A 24,692-nucleotide genomic window follows, 5' to 3' on the forward strand; every position below is an offset into this window, starting at 1 on the left:
TATGCATATGTACAACATGTGATAGATTTAGTTCGGAAAAGGTATTGGAGGGTAACCGCCCCTTCGGTGGGGTTTGATCCCACGACCCCAGTTCGCATGACAGGTGCTTTCCCTACTAAGCTACGAAGGACCTCCGTCGTCCACCGCAGCTTAGCGGGTACTGATGAAACCAAATTCGCAGCACCAGGTGCCAGCCGATCTCTCGCAATACATTTTCAGAACTAACTCTCTCATATGTATTTTTGTACACATGCCAACCAAGTTGGATGAGTATTTAGTATTGTCCGGCTCCTACACACTTGCTTCATCAGCAACGGCGCTCAATGAAGTAGGGTTGTGTGAGGTTGCGCCAGTTTGGTCGTCAGATCCCGACCCGACCACACAAGCGAAGAGAGATCGCCACTCGAGATCAGTACATTCAAGGTTAATTGCCTATATGCCGGGTATTAAGCCACCCGGAGTGGAAATTAATTACTATGTCTGAAACTTGATTATGCATATGTACAACATGTGATAGATTTAGTTCGGAAAAGGTATTGGAGGGTAACCGCCCCTTCGGTGGGGTTTGATCCCACGACCCCAGTTCGCATGACAGGTGCTTTCCCTACTAAGCTACGAAGGACCTCCGTCGTCCACCGCAGCTTAGCGGGTAATGATGAAACCAAATTCTGGCGCAACCTCACACAACCCTACTTCATTGAGCGCCGTTGCTGATGAAGCAAGTGTGTAGGAGCCGGACAATACTAAATAATCATCCTACTTGGTTGGCATGTGTACAAAAATACATATGAAAGAGTTAGTTCTGAAAATGTATTGCGAGAGATCGGCTGGCACCTGGTGCTGGGAATTTGGTTTAATCAGTACCATCAGTGCCATCAGTACTGAGGAAGCCCCTTGGCTCCGTTCCTACACAGAGTGTCCAGGACGCACCGCAGTAAGCTTCTCGGGAGATTCTTCCAGTCCCTCTATCTCAGTCGCGCCATCTGCTGCCAGCGTTCATCCAAGTCGTCCTGGCCCTGAGTTTAGATGTGTATTGGAAATCTCCCAGCATGTTACTCCAGGCAACAATACTCCTATGCAACAATGAACATTCGCTGCCTGATACGGATCTAACTTCCAGCAATTCTCCGGTAGTATCATCAACCCGGTCGATCGATCGCGACACCAGGGGCCCTTCTTAGCCGTGCGGTAAGACGCGCGGCTACAAAGCAAAACCATGCTGAGGGTGGCTGGGTTCGATTCCCGGCGCCGGTCTAGGCAATTTTCGGATTGGAAATTGTCTCGACTTCCCTGGGCATAACAGTAGCATCGTGCTAGCCTCATGATATACGAATGCAAAAATGGTAACTTGGCTTAGAAATCTCGCAGTTAATAACTGTGGAAGTGCTAAATGAACACTAAGCTGCGAGGCGGCTCTGTCCCAGTGTGGGGATGTAATGCCAATAAGAAGAAGAAGATATGGGAGTGCCATTCGTCGATTGTTGATACCCAAAGAGCCCGTTCCGGAACTTGCAGTTTGTTCAAGAGACTCGGAAGCCTTATTTATGTATGAACTTAGTATGAATTGGAAAGTTTCACGGAATAACAAAAATGTTAGATGACTTTTTGGAGAGCCATACGCGTTAGTTTTCAGGTTCCTTTTTCATATATCTTATGGGTTGCGCTTATTTTCATTTATAGCGAAAAAATAGAGGGTACCTTAATGAATGCAAGAGTTTGAAAGGGTACCTCTCAAGAAAAATGTTAAGAACCGCTGATCTAAACGATTACATAATCTAAATTCAGTAAGTGCTATCATTAGTGCTATATTATAAACGTCATATCAACCTGGCATAAAAAATTAAAGCAGGTACATGGGTACCAAAAGAGTTTCTTTCGCATTCTACGCATTAAACTCCGGTTCGTAGTCGCAAACTGGTTCATCGATTGGATGACTTTATTGGTTTCTCGATGAAATCAGATTCAAGAAAAAGCCCACTATGCTGTGTGGGTGACTAATTAATTAATTGTTCTTAATTTCATTGTATATACATTAGCAGGCATGCAGAAGTAACGATATGCCTTCGATAATATAGCTGCTAGACGAGTACTATTTGTTTATTGAAGCCTACACTTAAGCCATACAGAGAGAGAACTGAGATTTTGGCGAAAGGCTGTTTTGTAAATAATGTCACTTTCATTTGAAAGAAAACTTGTACGTTATTATTGTTATCTTTGGCGTTGGCCAGAATTGAGAAAAATCGACTTATTATGTAAATCGTGTAATTGGGACCTGATGTATTTAGTAGGTTCAAGCATCTGCCGATACTATCAGAACGATTTTCAACACATAGGATTTGTCTCTATTTCAGACTTAAATTGAACTAAAATTTAAAAGGTAGAGTACAAAAGTTACGGACCACTCGATCATGAACATTGTTCTGCCTTTTAATATCTCATCAAAGGCAATTCGATTTCTTTCAAAAATAATCGTGCTTCGCGACTTACAAAACTTTTAAATTCTAGTTCGAATTTAAATCGTGAATTAAGACAGACTCTTAATTGCATCCAGAACGCATGTATGGTAAAATAAAGAGAGCGTGATTTCATGGTTTTATTCACTTATTAGAAATTTGCGGAGATCGGTTTTTAAGCAATTTTTACTACTGGTTGAAAATGGCGAAACACTTCTTGCTCTAATCATAACTTTGTCAGATGCCGTCTTACAGTTCTAGATTTGTAGATGAAGTAGAACGAGTTCACTTCCAATTTACGCTAATTCAAAGTGTAGATTCCGGTATTTAAGTAGATCTTAACTACTGAGGTTATTGTTTCATTTTTTTCCTTCACTAAGTATATTGAGAATGTTCAGAGTGAAACCCAATCGTTATAGACCTAGTCGTGTGCAATAAAAAGGAATGATATGGCCTGGAATTTTGTAAGCATTTGTTATTGAAATATGACGATCTTACTTCTTGGAAGAGATGGAACTAAAATGTACCCTGTAAATTAGTTTCAGAACAGAATCGACAGAATGTGGGCGGGAGAAAAAATCTCAACGGTTTTCGCTTTTGTCAAATTCTACTTAATATTAAGGGCAGATCAACTGTTTTTATTTGCTAAATATATAAAAATCTATGTTTTTTCCATACGTTAATATTATACGAGTTTCATTTTAGCCTATCGTTACATGATTTGGTTCACATCAAATTATAAATGCCATCTCGTTATCAAGATGCATTCTCAAGAACATCGAGCGTTTGAGACACTTTCAAATGGTCTGTAAATATATTGTGTCTATCGCTTTACGGCGAACAGATCAGCATAAATAGTTTAAATATGTTTTTTTTTTGCAAAATATAGATCCGTCTGTTGTTTAAGCACACGGAATTATGTTTCGGAAAATATGTTAAACCAAAAATAAACAAAATATTCAAAACTGAATGAATATTTTTGTGATTATACGATAGACTAGATGCGCTTAATGTGTAGCGTTTAAAATGTAATAAAAATGACTTTGCTCATAAAGATATTAAAACAAACATTCTATTTAAAATTTTAAATAAAACAAAAACAATGAAAAAGAATGGAAATGTTGGTGAATGCTTAGGGCATTTGAACGTTTTCCATATATACTGGATTGAACTGAAGTTAAAAAAGTAGATCTGTAACTTTTTCTATCACAAATACACAATTAGCTTTTCGCATAAGTGAACCAATATTCAAACAGTTGTTCCATAAGCAGCACTAAAAACGGCTCGAGAACTATCAGTATCTAGCGAGATATCTTCCGGGCTGGCCAAATCCACCCTAATTTGCTCTAATTGAGCATCATTCTGAGAGTTAGTGCTAGCACTATTGATATTACCTGGTCCGCCGCTTGTGCTACTGCTGTATGTGTAACTGGTGTTTCGTCGACGATTTGCAACTACCGATTGGTTTCCATTTGCCCCTCCCCAGTTTCTCAAAGTCCAATGGAAATGGGTAGGAGCAGAAGGTGTTTGTTCACCGGGGGCATCTTCGCTTTCATGCTCGGCAGTTGCAACAGAATTATCCATTTCACCAAGAGTCGTCGATGGCATTATAATCGTTACCTCTCGGTTCGTGCACGGTAAAGTTTCACTGGCGCCGGCTATCATGTCCATGCTGTCTTTGGTCCCAGAATTGGATGAGCTCGAATCCAGAGAATCAATGCTGGAATCAATTGCTGCCAGTCCATCTACGCTTATACCCACCGAACGATTTCCATCGCCTCCGGATTCTCTAAAACGGACTATCGCTTCCAAATCTCCCTGGCATTCTTCTATCGAGCGTAGTATATCCCAGCATATATCCGATTCGACGGGAATGGGATGATCCGAATCGCGATTATAGATTGATATGGCTATATGAACGGGGTGTGGTATCGGAAGTGGAATCAGCAGTTTATCTGCGACGTGTTTTTTCACCTGTTTTCGTTTCCACGGTTTCCAGCTGTTTTGTGACTTATGCGTCGGTATTGGAGAACGCCTAGCTCTCACACGCGGCGTAGTCAAGCCAGAAGAAGTGTCGCTGTATTAGAGGAAATATCAATAAATGTACTGAATAATATTGTTGATGAGCATGAATTATCTTACTTTCTTTTTTCGGCTCTTCTGGAATTGATCATCACTCGCGATCGAGGATTGAAAGCAGAAACTTCCAAGTATGGTGAATGAACTTGGATATTGCCACGCGGAGCATAAACATTTCCCAATAGATCTGGCCCATTAATGCCCATTATATCACTAGTATTTTGTACCATTTCAGTGTAACGGGATAGATCCAATTGCGTGTGAGGTTCCAGCTTAAACTGTGTTTCATTCTCCGACAATGGAGTAAGAAAATCCAAGCTGAATATATCAGCGTACAACATTCCTGCTAGACCAGCCCAGTCGCCAACAGATAGACCCTAAAATTTAAGAAATTTATTCCAAGAGACATCTGTCATAATACTTCTCGAGTGTCGTAACTCACTTTGGCATCCCAAAACTCATCCTCGCTAATCGACAGACGCGCTATAACATGAGCTGGATAAAACTTCTCCAACATGTAAGCCGACTGCTGGATAACGATCTTCAGCTCCATTGTATTCAGCTTAATTCTTGACTTGACTGCAGTCGTCAATCCAGTTTGAAGATCTCTACGCCGTTTCTCCAACTTTTCATGCAAAGATGTCATCAAGTCATGTCCTTCACGTTCCAATTGTCGGTAAGGACCGACGGTTTTCGATAATTGCGCCGAAAACGGACCAAAGCATGCCTCCACAAATTGACTGAAATCTTTTTGTGGTTGACAAATGACGGTTTCCATCGAGTGTTGATAAGCCTGTAACGAAAAATAAAAAATTCAGTAATTATAATTAAATTTGTAATTAACCCAGCTATTACCTGTAGCTCGTCCAGCTCCATCTTTGCTTCGAAAGCTGCAAGAGCCTGTTCGGGTTTCACGGAGAAGTAGTAATCCAAAGCCAAACCAGGTCCAGCGATACGCTTAACAGCAAAACTATCGCTAGCTGGAACGCGTCCACATTTCTTAATGAACAAATGAAACGTAATGGCATCCCAAAAAAGCCGAAGCCAGTATCGCGCAACTCCTACAAATAGAACTATCACCGACACTATAGGACAAATAAAAGACGCCACAATGAGTGCAGCGACAGGTTGAACCATTCCCTGCATCACAATGTTCCATCCGACAGCCTCCATCAAGATGCAGTACCGATTCCGACGGCTTTCATCTGGGCAATCCAAATCGTAGATCATCATCATGTAGATATGCAATGTGACGGTAATGAAAGGCATCCACAGCGGGGCAGCAATGGCAAAAGCTATGCTACTGATACTCACACTAACACACAACAGTGGAAATAGGGTCATTATCAATAAAGATCCAAGAAAACCCTTTATGAAATAATTGTACAGCCGATTGAGATGCCTTGTCATGCCTTTTCCAATGAAGCCGGTGTCCGGTTCAGTTTCGAAATGTGTTCGGGCTTTCGAGATGTGCCGCCACAATTCTACCAACCTTGAACACATGGTTTGTGTGATGCTGGTTTTTCTCGGAAAAAGAGTTCCATTCACCTGAGACAGTTCCAAATCCGCCATGAAAGGTTTAACACAAAAGAGAGCTCGTAGCCCCAGTGGACTACACCAGGGCACAATGACACCGAGTAGAAACATCATATTCCAAGTCCATGTCCATGTACGCTGAAAAAGATTCAACAGACGCCACATTGGCCAACGTGTGCTTGTAGAGCGTACCAGTTCCTTCTCCACAAGGAATACTGGCTGACTAGGATCCGATCGTGGGGTAACTATTGACGTGGCCTGCTGTGTTATGACCGTTGGTATTACTTCCGAATGTCCTTGGAAGCTACGCCGAATGATCCACGACTTAGGTGACCATATTCTACAAGCCCACTGGAAGTTGCGCGTGGGCGTTTTAGCGTTCTTCAATTCTTTCAAGAGAACCGGCTCCCGCTACAAAACAGAACCGTTATATAAAACATCGAAATTGACGAGAACGATTTGACTTACCTCCTTCATGAATGCCATATCACGGGTGAGAAAATACACCGATTGGTGTAGGTTGTGTTTCTGTGCTATTTTCAATGCTTCCTCGTGTGCACCCCAAGTGATTTTGGAGAGTTTAGATTGTTCTCCGGCCTCAAGCTTGGCTCGCAACCAGGGAGATATGCGCGATAGTACGGGATGTTGTTCCTGCAGAAGTTTCCGATGTTCGTCGCGAGATTTCTTCAACTCTTTTTGTATTTTGTCGACAGCTCTTGAGAAGGGGTAAAAATAAAATACGTCAACATCAAGTTGATAAACTAAATAAGGCCGGAACAAATATTATTTTCTTCTTCTGTCACCACCCCCCTAGATTTTGTGAGTCCGTATTTTATTATTTGAGGGGGGAACTCAAATTTCGATCGGAAAAGTAAATAAAATATTTAGCTTTCCCGGAAAATTCTTTAAGAAAACTGATGAGTTTTAAGATTTTATCAATTTATACAATTTATTTTTTTATTTACCACCCTCTTCTTTATCTAATACGACAAAAGAAGAAGTTCATATTTCTAGATTGCTTTGAGAATAGGTCGTATGTGCAAAAGAGAGTCTCTCTTTGCTTGCGCTCTCTTTCGCTAATATATAAGCTAATTTTGCATTTTTTGCTACATTTTCACTTCAGCACGATAGACAAAGCTATTGTCTTTAGATATATGCCAAGAAATCCGAAGTAAACTTTAGTATAGTTCTATAATAATCGAAAGAGAATGAAAGTCAAGAGAGCCTCTCTTTTGCACATACGACCTATTCTCAAAGCAATCTAGATTTGTTCTGGTCTAATATGCAACATTAAAAATCAGAGAAACGATCAAACTTAAGCCTATTTTTATTTGAATCACAAAGGCCGTTTGAAATAAGGGCGCTTGGCATACTGCCGTTTGGTTTCTTCTTTTTATTTAATAGCTCTACATTCCAACTGGAACTTGGCCTGCTTTCCAAATAAGTATTTCCTCAGTTATTAATTGAAAGCTTTTTTATGCCCGCCCGCTAATCGACGGTAAATTTTTCTCCGACATCACGAACGTACGCACTTACCGCAGTGCGAATATTGAATCCGACCACTACCTCGTCGCAGTATGTCTGCGCTCAAAACTCTCGACGGTGATCAACACGCGTCGGAGTCGTCCGCCGCGGCTAAACATTGGGCGGCTACAAGACGGTAGACTAGCCCAAGACTACGCGCAGCAGCTGGAAGTGGCACTCCCAACGGAAGAGCAGCTAGGCGCAGCATCTCTTGAAGATGGCTGGAGAGATATTCGATCCGCCATTGGAAGCACCGCAACCGCTGCACTAGGCACGGTGGCTCCGGATCAGAGGAACGACTGGTATGACGGCGAATGTGAGCAGTTAGTTGAGGAGAAGAATGCAGCATGGGCGAGATTGCTGCAACACCGCACGAGGGCGAACGAGGCACGATACAAACGGGCGCGGAACAGACAAAACTCGATTTTCCGGAGGAAAAAGCGCCAGCAGGAAGATCGAGACCGTGAAGAGACGGAGGAACTGTACCGCGCTAATAACGCACGAAAGTTCTATGAGAAGTTGAACCGTTCACGTAAGGGCCACGTGCCACAGCCCGATATGTGTAAGGACATAAACGGGAACCTTCTTACGAACGAGCGTGAGGTGATCCAAAGGTGGCGGCAGCACTACGAAGAGCACCTGAATGGCGATATGGCAGACAACGGTGGCGGTATGGTAATGAACCTAGGAGCACGCGCGCAGGACATGCGACTTCCGGCTCCGAATCTCCAGGAAATCCAGGAGGAGATCGGCCGGCTGAAAAACAACAAAGCCCCTGGAGTTGACCAACTACCAGGAGAGCTGTTTAAACACGGTGGTGAAGCACTGGCTAGAGCGCTGCACTGGGTGATTACCAAGGTTTGGGAGGATGAGGTTCTGCCGCAGGAGTGGATGGAAGGTGTCGTGTGTCCCATCTACAAAAGGGCGATAAGCTGGATTGTAGCAACTACCGCGCAATCACATTGCTGAACGCCGCCTACAAGGTACTCTCTCAAATTTTATGCCGTCGACTAACACCAATTGCAAGAGAGTTCGTGGGGCAGTACCAGGCGGGATTTATGGGTGAACGCTCTACCACAGACCAGGTGTTCGCCATACGTCAGGTATTGCAGAAATGCCGCGAATACAACGTGCCCACACATCATCTATTTATCGACTTCAAAGCCGCATATGATACAATCGATCGGGACCAGCTATGGCAGCTAATGCACGAAAACGGATTTCCGGATAAACTGATACGGTTGATCAAGGCGACGATGGATCGGGTGATGTGCGTAGTTCGAGTTTCAGGGGCATTCTCGAGTCCCTTCGAAACCCGTAGAGGGTTACGGCAAGGTGATGGTCTTTCGTGTCTGCTATTCAACATCGCTTTGGAGGGAGTAATACGAAGGGCAGGGATTGACACGAGTGGTACGATCTTCACGAAGTCCGTCCAGTTATTTGGCTTCGCCGACGACATTGATATCATGGCACGTAACTTTGAGAGGATGGAGGAAGCCTACATCAGACTGAAAAGCGAAGCTAAACGGATTGGACTAGTCATCAACACGTCGAAGACGAAGTACATGATAGGAAGAGGCTCAAGAGAGGTCAATGTGAGCCACCCACCACGAGTTTCTATCGGTGGTGACGAAATCGAGGTGGTTGAAGAATTCGTGTACTTGGGCTCACTGGTGACCGCCGATAACGATACCAGCAGAGAAATTCGGAGACGCATAGTGGCTGGAAATCGTACGTACTTTGGACTCCGCAAGACGCTCCGATCGAATAGAGTTCGCCGCCGTACCAAACTGACTATCTACAAAACGCTTATAAGACCGGTAGTTCTCTACGGACACGAGACCTGGACGATGCTCGTGGAGGACCAACGCGCACTGGGAGTTTTCGAAAGGAAGGTGCTGCGTACCATCTATGGTGGGGTGCAGATGGCGGACGGTACGTGGAGGAGGCGAATGAACCACGAGTTGCATCAGCTGTTGGGAGAACCATCCATCGTTCACACCGCAAAATCGGAAGACTGCGGTGGGCCGGGCACGTAGCCAGAATGTCGGACAGTAATCCGGTGAAAATGGTTCTCGACAACGATCCGACGGGAACAAGAAGGCGAGGTGCACAGCGGGCAAGGTGGATCGATCAGGTGGAGGACGACTTGCGGACCCTCCGCAGACTGCGTGGTTGGCGAAGTGCAGCCTTAAACCGAGCTGAATGGAGAAGTCTTTTATGTGCAGCACAGGCCACTCCGGCCTTAGTCTGATGATAAATAAATAAATTATGCCCGCCGGTGCACTGCCCATGGTCGCATATTTGTAACACTCGCATTTTTGCTCATTTTGTATAAAGCCTGTGATTCGTTCAGAAAGCTCAATTTACTGCATCTAATCCCATAATAGTAAAATGAGCTTTACTATCTTGCTTATCTGTGGTAAGCTGGAAATTATTGAGTTTGTGGGGAGGATTGACAAAAGATTTACAAAATCAACCAAAACGCAAATGTTACAAATATGCGATCATGGGCAGTGCATGAGTATGTATCTTGTGTGGCAAGTACAATGGATACAATGAGCTAGACTTTACTAAGGCGGCGCAGCCCAGGGAGTCCAGATTCGAGAATGTTTCCAACCCGAAAACATCTTAGACCATACCGAGAATCGAACGGTGCATATTTTCCCGGAATACGGGAAAAGCGTAGATGATCCTTCATTGAAAGAATTCAATTCCTCGGAATAAGGCGAAGGTTATACGCTTACCTTTTCAAACACGAAAGAAAGAAGAGTAGATAACCCTTTCTTTAAAAGTACACTTTTCCCCGGAGTAAGGCACAGAGTGTATGATTCCTTCTTTAAAAGTATACATTTGCCCTGAATAAGGCAAAATATTAGATGACCCCTCCTTTATGTTTGCATTTGTCCGGAATCAGTCGATGCGTATATGATTCCTTTCCAAACACTTATGCTCGGAATAAAGCAAATAAGCAGATGGTTCCATCTTTTATAGCATACAATAACCCATAACTCATTATACTTCAAAAGCACGCATTTGCTTGAAAAAATTCTAACGAGAAGATTATTCCTCTATGTCAAACACGCATTTGCCCGTAAAACCGTATTTGTCAAGAAAAATATTCGACTTTTTCCTTCATGATTTCTTTATTGAAATTACCGAAACTAGGCAAAGTAGTAAATTATTCCATTAAAAGCACAAATGTGCCTAAAATAAAGCAAAAAGGCAGATGACACGTGTAAAGCACGTTTGCCTGTATATTTTAGAAATCTTTTAATTTGTATGCCAAATGGCCCTAAAATCATTGATTATTTTTGTTTTTATACCAAAAGGTCGTCATGCCTAATAGTCTCCATACTTAGACCCGTTAAAATCAGTCATCGATAGCATTCGTGGTATTGATTTAAAATAAATTTATTTGATTTTTTTCAATAGGGGAACAGACGGCTTTGGCAGGTTTTGTTCTATTATTGGCAGGCATTATTGTTCTCTTTTGTTCTATTATTGGCAGGGAGTTTTTGTCGACCGAATTTTATGAAATTTGGCCACAATATTCTTTGATATGCAAAGAATGTTTGGGCCAAATTTGAGCATAATCAGTCATAAAAAACTCCCCTGACAATAATAGAACAAAACCTGGCAAAGCCGTCATTACCCCTATATTTTTTTGAAATAAATTACTTACTTGTGCATGATGACAACCGATTGTGCTTGCTGCACCAATAGTTGCGGTACGTTTTCTCCCAAATCGACCAAATCACAATTAGACAATATCGATGTGTACACCCGCTGCAGATATTCCTTCATAACGGCCTCGTTCACCTCCTCTTCAATTTCAGCATCCGTCATTTTGCGTTCCCGCATTTCAGCTATCAAACGTTCGCGGAAATGCAGAAACCATCCGCGAGTTTCCTTTTCCAAAATTCCTACCAATATGGGCAGTGCTTTTCGCATAATATCCTTCGAAAATAGCCGCAAATCAATATCCTGCCCTTTCGGAGTAACGTACAAGTACGGTACCGGCTGGGCTTGCTGACAATTAACGTCGAACTTTTCCATAGTGGCTCGGCGGAGTTGATGCCGTACATAACTGCAAAGAGCATCCAAACAGTCTTCGTACTCACTCTGGAAGAAAAAATAAATGAGTATGTTTATACAATATGCATTCTTTGTTATTCTTACTCTACAAACTAGCTCAGCTACCAAAAAACGGCATCGTTCTTCCTTAATCTTATTATCTAGATTTTGCGCCAACAGCGATGGAACGCCTGTAAAAATAACGTTTATCATAATTCTTACGTTGAATCAATAGAATCAATTGTCGACGTACCGATCACCATATCGACCAACTTAATTAGTCCCTGCAACAAAGCGTGAACAGCATGAGCAACCGAAAAGAAGTGGCCAAATAATCGTCCCTTGGCGCTAATGACTAAGAATCGCGCCGACATGGCCAGATCACCGAGCAACGAATCGCGCGTTCGTTCCGAGCCTTTCTGCAGAAACTGCGACAACCGCCAGCGGTGCATTTGACCGGGAAAGTTCAAGCTGGGTACCTCGAACTCACTGGAATTATAGTAATTGTTAACTTCCTTGGTTATTGACAGACATTCAACGGAGAACAGCATTATCCTACAAAAAATCAACACTACCACTGAGTTCTGGACTAGGTTAAACATACACACTAAATGGGACTATCGAGAGCTACTGATCTATTTCATACATTCACCATTAAATTGTCTATAAATATGTTTCAGTGTCCTGTTTGGTTAATCAAATAAGTATAAATACTTCATGCACTCCCGAGTCCCAATCATTGTGATTACCCTCTCAAAAAGATGATAAAGTTTTATGCACATTACAGTGTAATTTGTTTTTTTTTTTTCAAAACTTTATTTTCGGTAATTTTTATTTATCAACTAGGGGGAATGACGGCTTTGGCAGGTTTTGTTCTATTATTGTCAGGGAGGTTTTTTATGACTGATTATGCTCAAATTTGGCCTAAACATTCTTTGCATATCAAAGAATATTGTGGCCAAATTTCATAAAATTTGGTCGACAAAAACCCCCCTGCCAATAATAGAACAAAACCTGCCAAAGCCGTCTTTCCCCCTAGTTCATTACGTATTACTCTGTAGTCTTTTGTCTGAATTGCGATCTATTATTGCTTACTCAAAGATAATGAAAAATCATGAATATATTTGAAAAAGCATCTGCACAATGTATACTTTTTTGATATCATTTAAAAATACTGCGATAAATCTTTCGTCACTAAAATAGTGAAAACATCTGACATGCACGACATACATAGCGAAAGTCACCAATAAATATCTCTCCCATCTCCCTGCAACTCCACTTTGGGATGTCTCCTACTTTCTCCTGGTGGAGCTCTGCTTCGGGTACAGCTCGCCAAATCGAAGGGTACCGCAAAAGCCATGTCAGTTCTAAGACCTATAATCATCTTTGGTGATTTCAACAATCAACATTATGCTTGGTGTAGACGCATCAACAACGCGCATGAAAATATGACACATTCCACGCACTTCTACGCCAAGGGACCAAAATTTTAAACTGAAAATTAGGGTCCAATATCTTTAGGACACGAAAATATATATATTGAAAAATATTTGTTTCACTGAAAATTAGTTTGGGAACATAATTTAATAGCCAATCAAAATAGTAGACTTTTAGTATGAAAAAAAATACTTCCTAATCTAATTTTTACAAATGTGCTCCATCGCACCTATTTAGGTTCAAATGTATTGGTTAATTCACGATAAAGTAGAGTTTATGATGGCCTTTTTGTGAGCCAATTGTATGGCTTCGAAAAAAATGTTTTCTTGAAATTTGTGTACTTTGAAAACTGTGACATTGAAATGGTGTCGCGTTACGAAAATAGTCGCATAATTGATACTACACAAAAAGTACACACATTGGAAAAATAATACTTCGGATTCTATTAGTACTCGTCAAGAGCTTTCTTTTCATGTTTTAATATCCAAATTCGGAGCATGTTTCACGAAGTTACACTATGTACAAAAATTTAGTGTCGCGTTACGCGAATTCAGTGTTTTACTGAAATGAGGGATAACCGGCTTTCGGTGTATGTATACACAGAGCCGTAGCGTGGACTCCCAGCGCCCTTGGCGAATCCGTTATTGAGCGCCCCTTACTTTTATGCATGGGATATTTTTGAAAATTTTGAATTTTTTTTTGCTTGGTGCATTTGCTAAATATTTACTTTATGAACTCCGTAAGACGCATATATTCCAATAAAAAGGAAGTAAGGATTATTAAAAATTCTTTTTCTAAAAATTTTGACGATTTTGTGAAAGATTAAACAATTCTACGCAAATAAATAAAATAGATTCAATAGTGCGTGTGTCGTCGACAGAAAAATCTAGACTTATACTTATTGTGAATTCATGCATTAGTGGATCAAGCTAGGCCAATTAACCTCCATCGCTTAAGTTGCCGATCAGTGGATGGGTCACTATCGGACGTAGTCGCATCAAGAAGAACCCTACCTTGGAGTGCATTGAATAACCTTCGGAATCATCATTAGACCATGTATCGTCATTATTAATGAAGGAAAAATCAAATCTAGAGTAACTTGGTCGGTGGTGGTTTGAAAGGCCTTTAAATGAAATTCAACTTTGGTAGAAGGTAGGAATAGTGATTGGACCAAGAAAGAAAACGCCGGACTTATTCGGATCAAGATATATTCATTCCTGGGCTATTGGTAACTTGGTACATTGGTTGACGTGGTAAGGTCAATAAATTTCAACTTTGAAGTTGATCAGTTGCTATCATTACTGAAATACCTTGATGCAGATTCTCATACATATACAGTTTGTCTTCAGATAAGTGCCCCGTTTGAAGCTTTACCAGATTTTATAGACCTAAAAAATGAATTCAAAATTTCATCGAATTTTCAACAGGTTTTCTTGTTTGTTCACAATCATATAAGTGTATAGTTTGAAGGTATCGAATATGTCACTGGATCACATGCCATCGTTAAGGTCCGTGTTTGAACCTCAAATAGTTTGCCTGCATACAATGAGATAATGTATCTCAAATTCATACAAACTCCCAATCACTACTTCGTAGTATTTAGTATTGAAAACGGCTTAGATTTCCTAGTCACCAACAAAAAATATACGCGTTTTTTACAGTCTGCTCTGTGTTTCGCCTTTGGCGTATTGAAGTCCTCATCTAGGGCTTCTTCCCCAGAAGCTTGTTCCATTCTTCTTTTCTCTATTTCCTGTTCCTTTTTTCACTTCCTTTTCCATCAGTGAGGATGCTTCCTGATCCAACGTTCTGATATCTATTATATCAATTAATAACGGAAAAGAATCTGAAAATCTTTGAGCCGGTGAATTTGAGAATAGCTTTGAGTAAATAGTTTTTTGCATGGTTTGACGTTAGCCGGTTGAGATCTTCAGCATTAATAAACAAAGAGTTATCACCCCAAACAATCAAATAAAATTCAAGTGGTATCCAACCGCGTAAAAAACGTTGATGCGATTTGTCATAATTTTCCATAGTACAATTCTGGTTTTCGGCGCCCCCTGAAGCATGGCGCCCTTGGCGGGGGCCAACCTAGCCAACCACACGCTACGGCGCTGTGTATACAGTATCACAATGGCCCAGAAATAGAGAAAAAAATCTTTTTAGTATATTAGGGTTTGTACGTGAATAACGCAACAAAATTGGGGATGAAACGGGTTGTATCATTTGATAACTGCCCATACTAAAAATGAGTTCCCATGCAAAAAATGTTACAAAGTGGTGGGAAACTGCAAATTTTCGTGTTTCGTAGAACTCGTAGGGGTCATCCATAAATAACTCATGAGAAATTTGAGCTCATTTTTTTGTTCTAATAGATTGTGAGGCTTTTTTAAACCTCTCTCTTCGCGCTCGATATCACCATGTACTCATATGAGTAAACGTAGCGAACAGTTTGCTCCTGAACACGGCTTCCTTCTACCCTTTCACGGACCTTCAGACTCTTTGCGGATGGCATGTAGGACGTTGTTTGCTTTAATTGTTTATTTGAAAAGCTCATTTGTCGTGAAGCGTTACAGAGCCGCATAAATGCTTTTCGATACTAGTTTTATCTTGATTCTTATAGATATGTTTGGCTTTGGAGAGCAGAAAGACTCGTGCTTTTTCTTTTGATTTGATGATTTGTTTTCCTTACGATCAGTAGAACTGCAATATTTTTTTTCAACCGGATCCGCACGGCCCAGTGCTTGGTTCATGAATTTCTACTAATATCCCAGTTGAAAACAAATGTTAGTTAATTGCAACACTTAAAGGAGGGGCCGTAACCATGCGTCAATTTAGCCGATATTTCAGCTTATGGAGTTTCACCGAGATTTACACAGTCTAGAGCGTTGGTCACCGCCAGTTGAAAATATAATGGATAGCATCAGGAAAACAAACTTCACCAACCACTGCAAGAATAAGAGGCTATTGAAAAAGGCAAACAGGGGGCTTCTGTGTGAAACATTGGAAATTTATTGATTTCCCAGTTATGGTTGTCGAGATGAACCTGTTTAGGGCTAAAATCTCGTTATTAAAGACATATTATATTCGGTTTTTGTGATTTATTTTACATCAGGACATCAACACTATTCTTAAAATATTAACTCAAGAGCGTAAGGCGTAAGAGTTTAAAATGCACGTAAGCAACTCAATGCACGACGCGTTCGCTCATGTGGTAAATATTGCTTGAGACATGAGACATTCACCAATGTATTCTGCTGACATATATGAACAAAAAGTTAAAAACATACCACGTTCCAGTAGAAAAGAAAACTAAAAACAACAGAAAGATATATTTTCAACATTTCTGAGCTTCTTGGGCCATCATCACCTTTCAAAACGTGTTACATAGGAAAAAGGCAATACAGTACTTTTTATCTAATAAAAACAAATCACTTCTAGGGAGATCGATCATCTGACCACGTACTTGAAAACATATCCGGATCGTACCTGGGCGTGACTAATATAAATATCAGAAAACCTAATATAAATATCATAGGTAATTGATTTCGTTTTGAAAACTGCATAAGTGACATGAATGGTTTTGGTTGGTTGTTTGGATGGCCGGTTAGTCCCTAAAATCTTAAATCATTGTAATTTCCGTTTTTACCCACAATTTGAGTTCACAGCCTCATATCTGTTGATGTATACGAGAAGTGCTTGGAATAAATCGAGATTCCAAACCATATACCAGACAGAGCTAAAAAACGCACTTGCATTGCAAACAACGAAAAAGTTCATTTCAGCGATGGTGTCGCGTTACGAAATGCACCGCGTTTTATTTAGTATATTTAAAGCAAGAAATCTTAAAGTGAATATTCTATCAGAAAGGAAATTTAGTGAGGATTATTATAAACCTGTTTAATCATATGCCCCCGAAGCTAATTTTCGAATGCAGACCTAATTTCTCGCTGAAAGTCGGCTCCTCATGGTGTTGCGTTACGCTGGAATGTGTCATATGATTATCAACTTGGTTGACGGTCGGAGTCCTGAATGGTGGCACACCCACTTTCCTCCGCGGTCAGTCAAAATTGAAAATTGATATCTCTTGTCGTTCTCCATTTTTTTCTTTCTTTTTTGCCTTTCTCGTATACTTTATATATTACCGATTAGCTTGCAACAAGTTGCATTCAATGCAGAATACTGTCTCATTGTTTGCTATTTAAAAATTGTCCATATTGGACTATGGGCCCGGAGGTTATGGCCAAATTTTAAATTTTCTTTGAAAAAAATCGAAAAAAATGACTGACTTACCCGAGTTTCTCCTTCCAAGCAGTGTTTTGTTTGTACTTTTTTGTTTTGTTATGCCCGATAATCGTAATTAAAAAAAACTGATTAATCCATCTACAAAACTGATTAATCCACCTATTATTGGGTGATGGTGCCTTTTTCGTGCATTATAAAAAATAGTATTATGGCCATTATTTTTGAGCCCATAGCCCAATTTGGCCAATTTTAGATAGGAAACAATGGTAAATTATTCTGCGGCGGTCGGTTAGAGATAAGTGTCTGAAAAATTAGTGACATTTTTTTTACGCATTTTTTCTATAAAAGTAGTGTCCATAGTCCGATCTGGCCAATTTTCTATGAAAGATAGAGCCCATAGTCCGATCTGGCCAATTTTTTATAGGAAACAATGGAACAGTATTTGCATCGAATGCTTTATTTTTTGCTTTATTTTTTTGGGTGGGTGCGCACTGACACACATACACACACACAGACATCACCTCAATTCGTCGAACTAAGTTGTTCGGTATATAACACTATGTGCCTCCGGGCCTTCTATAAAAAGTTTGTTTTTGGAGCGATTATATAGCTTTTATTACGTATACTTAGTGTACGAGAAAGGCAAACATTATTATGACAATTTATCAATAAAAATTATGTTTAATTTTGTAGTAGGGGAGCTGCTCCTTGATTTCATCTCATGGTTGCGATGTTCATCCCATCAAAAACAAAGCAATGAAAAGGAATTTGGGTTGGAAGAGAAATATTTCTTCACCAAAATATCTAATGACCGTACTCTTATACAACATATTAAAAAAAATGGGGAAGCGGTCAGATCTTGTTTAGGAGAGGAGGGGGAGGTTGATGGACTTCCACCTGTACCTATCCTATTAAATCTTATGCACAGCAGTCTTATTCTAGTTTTGATTTGTATTTGAACTGCCCCTAAAGTTAAAATCAATCGTTCAAGTTTATTGTGTCAGAATTCGCAGCTCATTGCTTGGTTAAATACTAGTTACAACTTCCGGATACCTTCTTCTTCTTCTTCTTATTGGCATTACATCCCCACGCTGGGACAGAGCCGCCGCAGCTTAATGTTCATTAAGAACTTCCACAGTTATTAACTGCGAGGTTTCTAAGCCAAGTTACCATTTTTGCATACTTTTATGCCCAGGGAAGTCGAGACAATTTCCAAGCTGAAAATTGCCTAGACCGGCACCGGGAATTGAACCCAGCCACCCTCAGCATGGTCTTGCTTTGTAGCCGCGCGTCTTACCGCACAGCTAAGGAGGGCCCCCTCGAAAGGAGGAGTCCGGATACGATGAAAATACATAAATATGTTTACAATGTTATGAAAACTCATATGTGAATATGTACGTTATGTGGAAGATATTGATTTGGAACATGTATTGGAGGTAACCACTTTCCCTTCGATGGGACTCGAACCCATGACCCCTATAGTACGCTAGACTGGTGCTTTAACCAACTAAGCTACGAAGGACCTCCGTCGGCCTTCGCAACCTAGCGGCTACTGAACGAGCCTGATATTCCTAAATTGGATGCATAGTCAAATCACTCCAATCTCTCAAATCCATTTCTCAAGCCAACACTTCCACATGTGTACACGTCCACATTAGTACCTCACTTGATCAGTACAGTTGCTGATAAAGAATGTGTATAGCCGCCAGACATTCTAAATATTCACGCTCCTCTAATGTTCAATTTGGGAATCTTGAGCTCGTTCAGTAGCCGCTAGGTTGCGAAGGCCGACGGCGGTCCTTCGTAGCTTAGTTGGTTAAAGCACCACTCTTACGTACTGTAGGGTCATTGGTTCGAGTCCCATCGAAGGGAAAGTGGTTACCTCCAATACATTTTCCAAATCAATATCTTCCACATAACGTACATATGCACACATGAATTTTCATAACATTGTAAATTAACGTCCAAGTCGGGTGGTTTAATCCCCAGAAATAGGCAATTAACTTTGATTGAACATAAATATGATTAATCTTATGCTAATCTTACTAGAATACTTTAAAAAAAATACAGAAAAACCAAAAAAAATATTATTGGCCACCACTTTGTATGGAGCCGCCCCATAGTGCCCTGAGCCCACGTCGTTTTCGCCTGGTTTTCTGCTGAACATCACTTTTTATGGTCTCTCCGGCATACACACAACATGTCCAGGCCACTGTTATCTGACGTATTTTACAGCCCTGCCGATGTCTGAATTTATGCACACTTAACACAACTCGTGATTCATGCGTCTGCACCATTCATTAGTTTAAAAAAAATCCTCCAATGTACGCAGATTTTTCGATTTCCTGTGCGTATTCATGAACGATTTTAGTTATGGAATTCGACAGCGCATGCAATCTTAGAATTTGTGAAGGTTCAATCCCCTTTCTATGATATCTCCTCGATAAATATTTTTTCGAGCCAACCCTTCATCAAATCTGTTAAATCTACGAAAAATTAGATGCCTGAGAACAATTTTATTTATTTTTTTCAGTCGAATTTTCGTATGGGTGAATAATGAGGGATAAAGTGTCCCCATATTGAGGCAACAATTTAAAATTAAAATAACCTAAAATTGCGATAGAATGTTGACAATATTTTTTCAATATGCAGTTCATTTAATATGTTTATAGCATTGTGCTGTGATAAAATGATACCAGTTGGTCATTATTACGACAAGTTGTTTGAATTTTGCGTGCCCACTAATAAAATCTCGCTTAACTTTTCAAAAGGACTTAAGTAAAAAAAGTTTATGAATTAATTTGGATAGCGCAATCAACAGAACAACATGAAAGCTATTCTTCAGTCTTCTTCAGCTAAAAAACTTGCTTATTCAGCTCAATTTTTTTGTTGGGTTGATTGCTGTATTCAAATTAATTCATGAAAAAATGTTTCTTAGGTCCTTTTGAAAAGTTAAACGAGAAATCTTTTGGAAAGTCAAAACACACAAACTGTTCTGTAGAATAAATACGGTTGTCAATCCAAAAAGTAACTCACCACATAACGATCATTTGTCTAAAGGATCTATGCTAAAAATATGCTAGAACAAAACCAGTTCGGATCTCGATAAAACAGGTCTCCACACCTTCCCTTAATACAGAGCTAGTTTTGTTCGTGTCTGTAAGTTGCGAGACTTTAGCTGGCTACGCAAACCGTAAAAAGTCCTACAAAAGTAAATCGCACACTGACCAAAGATCCACAGGTCATTGCGGGCGCCTTGGTGGAAAACTTTCATTACTTTCCCTGATTTTGGATAGAAATGAACCTTCTTTTCAGTATTGGAATACGCCTTTTCATAGACCAAAATGAAATCGGTGGATTTAAATGACATCGGATATCTGATGCCAACAAATCTTTCCATTAGTTAAAAGTTAAAAAAAAATCAACGATGCATCAAACGAGTCAAAGTGAGTATTCTTGGCAATAATTATAAAGAATTTCCTTGATGGAAATAGTGGAATTTATCCCCCTAAAGTGTTATTTCGACCTCTCTTATGTCAGTACATTCAAAGTTAATTGCCTTTATGCCGGGTAATAAGCCACCCGGAGTGGAAATTAATGACTATGTCTGAAACTCGATTATGCATATGCACAACATGTGATAGATTTAGTTCGGAAAAGGTATTGGAGGGTAACCGCCCCTTCGGTGAGCTTCGATCCCACGATCCCACGCTAGACAGGTGCTTTCCCTACTAAGCTACGAAGGACCTCCGTCGTCCTCCGCAACTTAGCGGGTACTGATGAAACCAATTTCCCAGCACCCGGGCCACCAGCCGAAATCTCGCAATACATTTTCGGAACTAACTCTCGCATATGTATTTTTGTACACATGCCAACCAAGTAGGATGAGTATTTAGTATTGTCCGGCTCCTATACACTTGCTTCATCAGCAACGGCGCTCAATGAAGTAGGGTTATGTGAGGTTGTGCCACATTTTCCACTATTTTTAGCTATGCCAAATAACTTTTGTTCTACACAGTATTTTTCTTAAAGATTCCTTCCTATTGAAATCTTTGAAAAAAGTCGTGGGCGGGAAATGGTTTAATTTTAAATGTATGGTAATAATTTTATACGGCATGTTTTAGGCGGTGGTTGATTCCAAGAAGTTATGCCTATCTCCGTTCTGCTCATAATATTTAATATTGTGGACGTGGATCGTCAGCACTTACACCTGTGTTCAGAATAATAGAAGCAGAGGCTGTTTTCGTACAAAATACCCTACTTTGACTAGCTGTAACTTGATGAGGTCTCCAGTAGCCTTGCGAGCAAAGGCGTAGGATTGCCAATCCGGAGATGGCGAGTTCGATTCTCGGTCCGGTCTATGATGTTTTTCGGGTTGGAAACATTCTGGACTCTCTAGGCATGATGTATCCATTGTACTTGTCACACAAGATACATACTCAAGCAATGGCTGGCATAGAAAAGCTTTCAATTAATAACTGAGGAAATGCTAATGGAATACTAATACTAAGTTGAAAAGCAGGCCAAGTTCCAGTTGAAATATAGAGCCATTGAAGAAGAAGAAGAACTTGGTTCCCCGATGAACGATTGGGCTGAAATTTTGGCAGTGAACTACGAATATGTTTTCATATTTTAAGTATCATTTTTTCTTACCAACTCGTTGAAAAAAATACAAACTATAGGTCAAATTGTTCGAAAGAATAGCAGGTTTTGTTTTGGAAATATGTATGTAGGTACTGAGAGACACTAAGGGAACCTGGGGCAAAAAGGACACCAGTGCAAGAAGGACACCCTTTGATTTCTCTGAAAAATGTAATAATATAAGCATAATTGATGACTTCTTTACCTTCTTCACAGTCTTATAATGTAATATTCATCAAATTTTGCATTGAAAGCCCTGAATAAAGCTAAAAACAACTGATACAATAATTGCCTTTTGGATCTGGTACAAAATTATAATAATGACATCACATAAAATAAGAATTTTCAAAGGAAAATTTATAATACTTTTAGGTTATTTGTAGTTAAAACCAAGTATACATTATTTACAAGTATTCAAAACTCTACACTACTCGCAGTGGCACCTTTTATTTAAAATATGCATTTAAATGCACTATTGACGATCCGGGACAAAGAGGACACCTCTGTCAGGTGCTATTTGATTCGCACTTGGAATTGAACATAACCTTGAACACAACTGTGTTACAATAAAAATTTTACAAACATACAAATATAAACAGTTTACAACAAATTAAAATGATTGACGATCTCTCTGTGCCCCGAGAGAAACGTCCAATGTGTTGCCCATTGCGAGATGTGACGAGGTTTCCTTATAAGATTTTGGTCCATCAGTCAAATCAAATGTTGTTGTTGCGATCAGGAGCTTGGCGTACCATTTGACGGTAAGGAACAAAATCAAACATCCGTTCAAACCGAGTTCTAACTGACCGGTGAAGATTGGTTACACGGTTTCATTTCGATATGTGTCCTTTTTGTCTCTGAAGGGTGGCCTTCTTGCCCCGCTTTTTTTTTCAATGAAGAAAAACAACCAAAATAACTTTACATATTTTGCCCACTTACATCAAATAATTTATATCAATATCGATGACGTTTTGTTGATAGCAAAGCAATCTACATTCCATTTTGCGTACGATAAACGTTTGATTTAGTGGTGTTTCAACTATGTAATAGTCCAAAATGCTTAAGGTGACCTTCCTGCCCGGGTTCTCCTACGTAGATTATAGGAATAATATTAAAATGTGTAATATAACATTTGAATTGCCCAATATCTCCAAAACAAAAAATGCTATTCATTGAACAATTTGACCAAGTGTGTAATTTTTTAACAAGGGTTAGAAAAAAATGACACTAAACAAATGAAAACTTCAACATATTTGTAGTTCACTGCCAAAATTTCAGCCCAATCTGTCGTCGGGGAACAAAGTTACAGCTTGTCGAAGTAGGGCATTTTGCATGAAAAACGGCCTTCGCTGCTATTATTTTAAACACAGGTGTATGCATAAATAATGTGGGGGAATACGTGGATTGAAATAACCTTTGAAAGAAATAAGTGCCCACAACAGGTGTCCGCCGGGCGACGCCAAACAAATCAACGGAACATACATATCAATTTGATTAAATCGTTTTATTTTAATCCACGAACTTGGCTTTTGAAGCCTTCCTTAATGTGTTCATTGGTAGGTATCAGTTTTTTTCTAATTCATTGGTAGGTATCAAATGGAATTATATTTCATGAGAAATAAAATTAAGATTGGATAGTTACATAAATTATTGATTGTGCTAATTTACATCATTCTGTTTTAGAAAGAGTTAAGTGAATGTCATTGCATATCATAATTAAGGTTATACTCAGCTTTTGAAATGTCCGCCTCCAACTTGTGGTTTCTTCAACAGGATGTCGCTCAAAATAGAGTTAGTAACCATTTGTGACCAGAGTAATTAGTTAAATGTTTCAAATGGGGTTTGAGAAAATTATGGTAAATACAAATGATGAATGAAGTATACAAATAATCATATTATGAACATTTTGATAAATTTAGCCCCGAGCCCAGCCGCCGCATGACACCCATGGGTGATGTCCCCTCCACCGCCTTAATGACCTTCAGAGGTGTCCACCAATAAATTTAGGAACTAGAATGCATTACATCCCAAAAGCTAAGTATAACCTTCAGGCTTTGGATTTCTCACTCACTCACGCGACAACAGATCGCTCCACCATCCATTTTATCCGGATAAATTACAGCGCGATAAACTCCGGCACAAGCGATGGTGCGAAAAATTGTTATTCCTTTTCCCATGTTTCGCGAAAAATAAATGCTGCTTACTTTGCCGCTCCAAACTGATTGAATCTGACGATGCGCCACAAGAAGTAGAAGGTTCAATACAGTAGTTTTTCTTTCTTCTTTCATTCAGTTCATGTGGTGGCGTGGTTATAGTGGGCGCTCTAACCATTTCAAAATTGTTTTGGGTTCGAATCCCGAGGCGGTCTTTAATTTTTGTGAATATGCTTGTGAAATTTATCTGGACAAGCAACGAGAAGGAAAAATTGGTTGATCACAGTTAAATTATCCGGCGATCCGGCGCTCACGAACTTATCACCCGTCATTCTATCCGGATAAAAATGTTGTGTGAGAATACTTCCTCAGGGATTAATCCTAGGTTTTTATTCGTATGAGTGAGAATTCCGAAGCTTGAACCTTAATTATGATATGCAATGACATCTACTTGACTCTTTCCGAAACAGAATAATGTAAATGATGTAAACAATGAAATCTTTCATACAAAAAACGGAACGTGAAGAGTGGTGGTAAATTGTCGATTTTA

At 39.9% G+C, this 24,692-nt stretch overlaps 1 protein-coding gene across 2 annotated transcripts in view; it reads right to left on the reverse strand.

Moving 5' to 3' along the window:
* Positions 1–1,904: 1,904 nt before the first annotated feature.
* LOC134220457 (uncharacterized) overlaps positions 1,905–24,692 on the reverse strand; it is a 75,826-nt gene continuing 53,038 nt past the window's right edge. For both annotated transcript variants that reach the window (XM_062699515.1, XM_062699514.1), the window contains 8 exons: positions 11,923–12,158; positions 11,775–11,860; positions 11,278–11,717; positions 6,537–6,783; positions 5,388–6,479; positions 4,975–5,325; positions 4,596–4,909; positions 1,905–4,530 (listed from right to left, as the gene is read on the reverse strand). In XM_062699515.1, coding sequence (XP_062555499.1) covers positions 3,702–4,530; positions 4,596–4,909; positions 4,975–5,325; positions 5,388–6,479; positions 6,537–6,783; positions 11,278–11,717; positions 11,775–11,860; positions 11,923–12,158 — 3,595 coding nt within the window. In that variant the 3' untranslated portion in view covers positions 1,905–3,701. The remainder of the gene's footprint in view (positions 4,531–4,595; positions 4,910–4,974; positions 5,326–5,387; positions 6,480–6,536; positions 6,784–11,277; positions 11,718–11,774; positions 11,861–11,922; positions 12,159–24,692) is intronic.

Source organism: Armigeres subalbatus, chromosome 3 (genome assembly GCF_024139115.2).
Source record: "Armigeres subalbatus isolate Guangzhou_Male chromosome 3, GZ_Asu_2, whole genome shotgun sequence".
Taxonomy (NCBI): Eukaryota; Metazoa; Arthropoda; class Insecta; order Diptera; family Culicidae; genus Armigeres; species Armigeres subalbatus.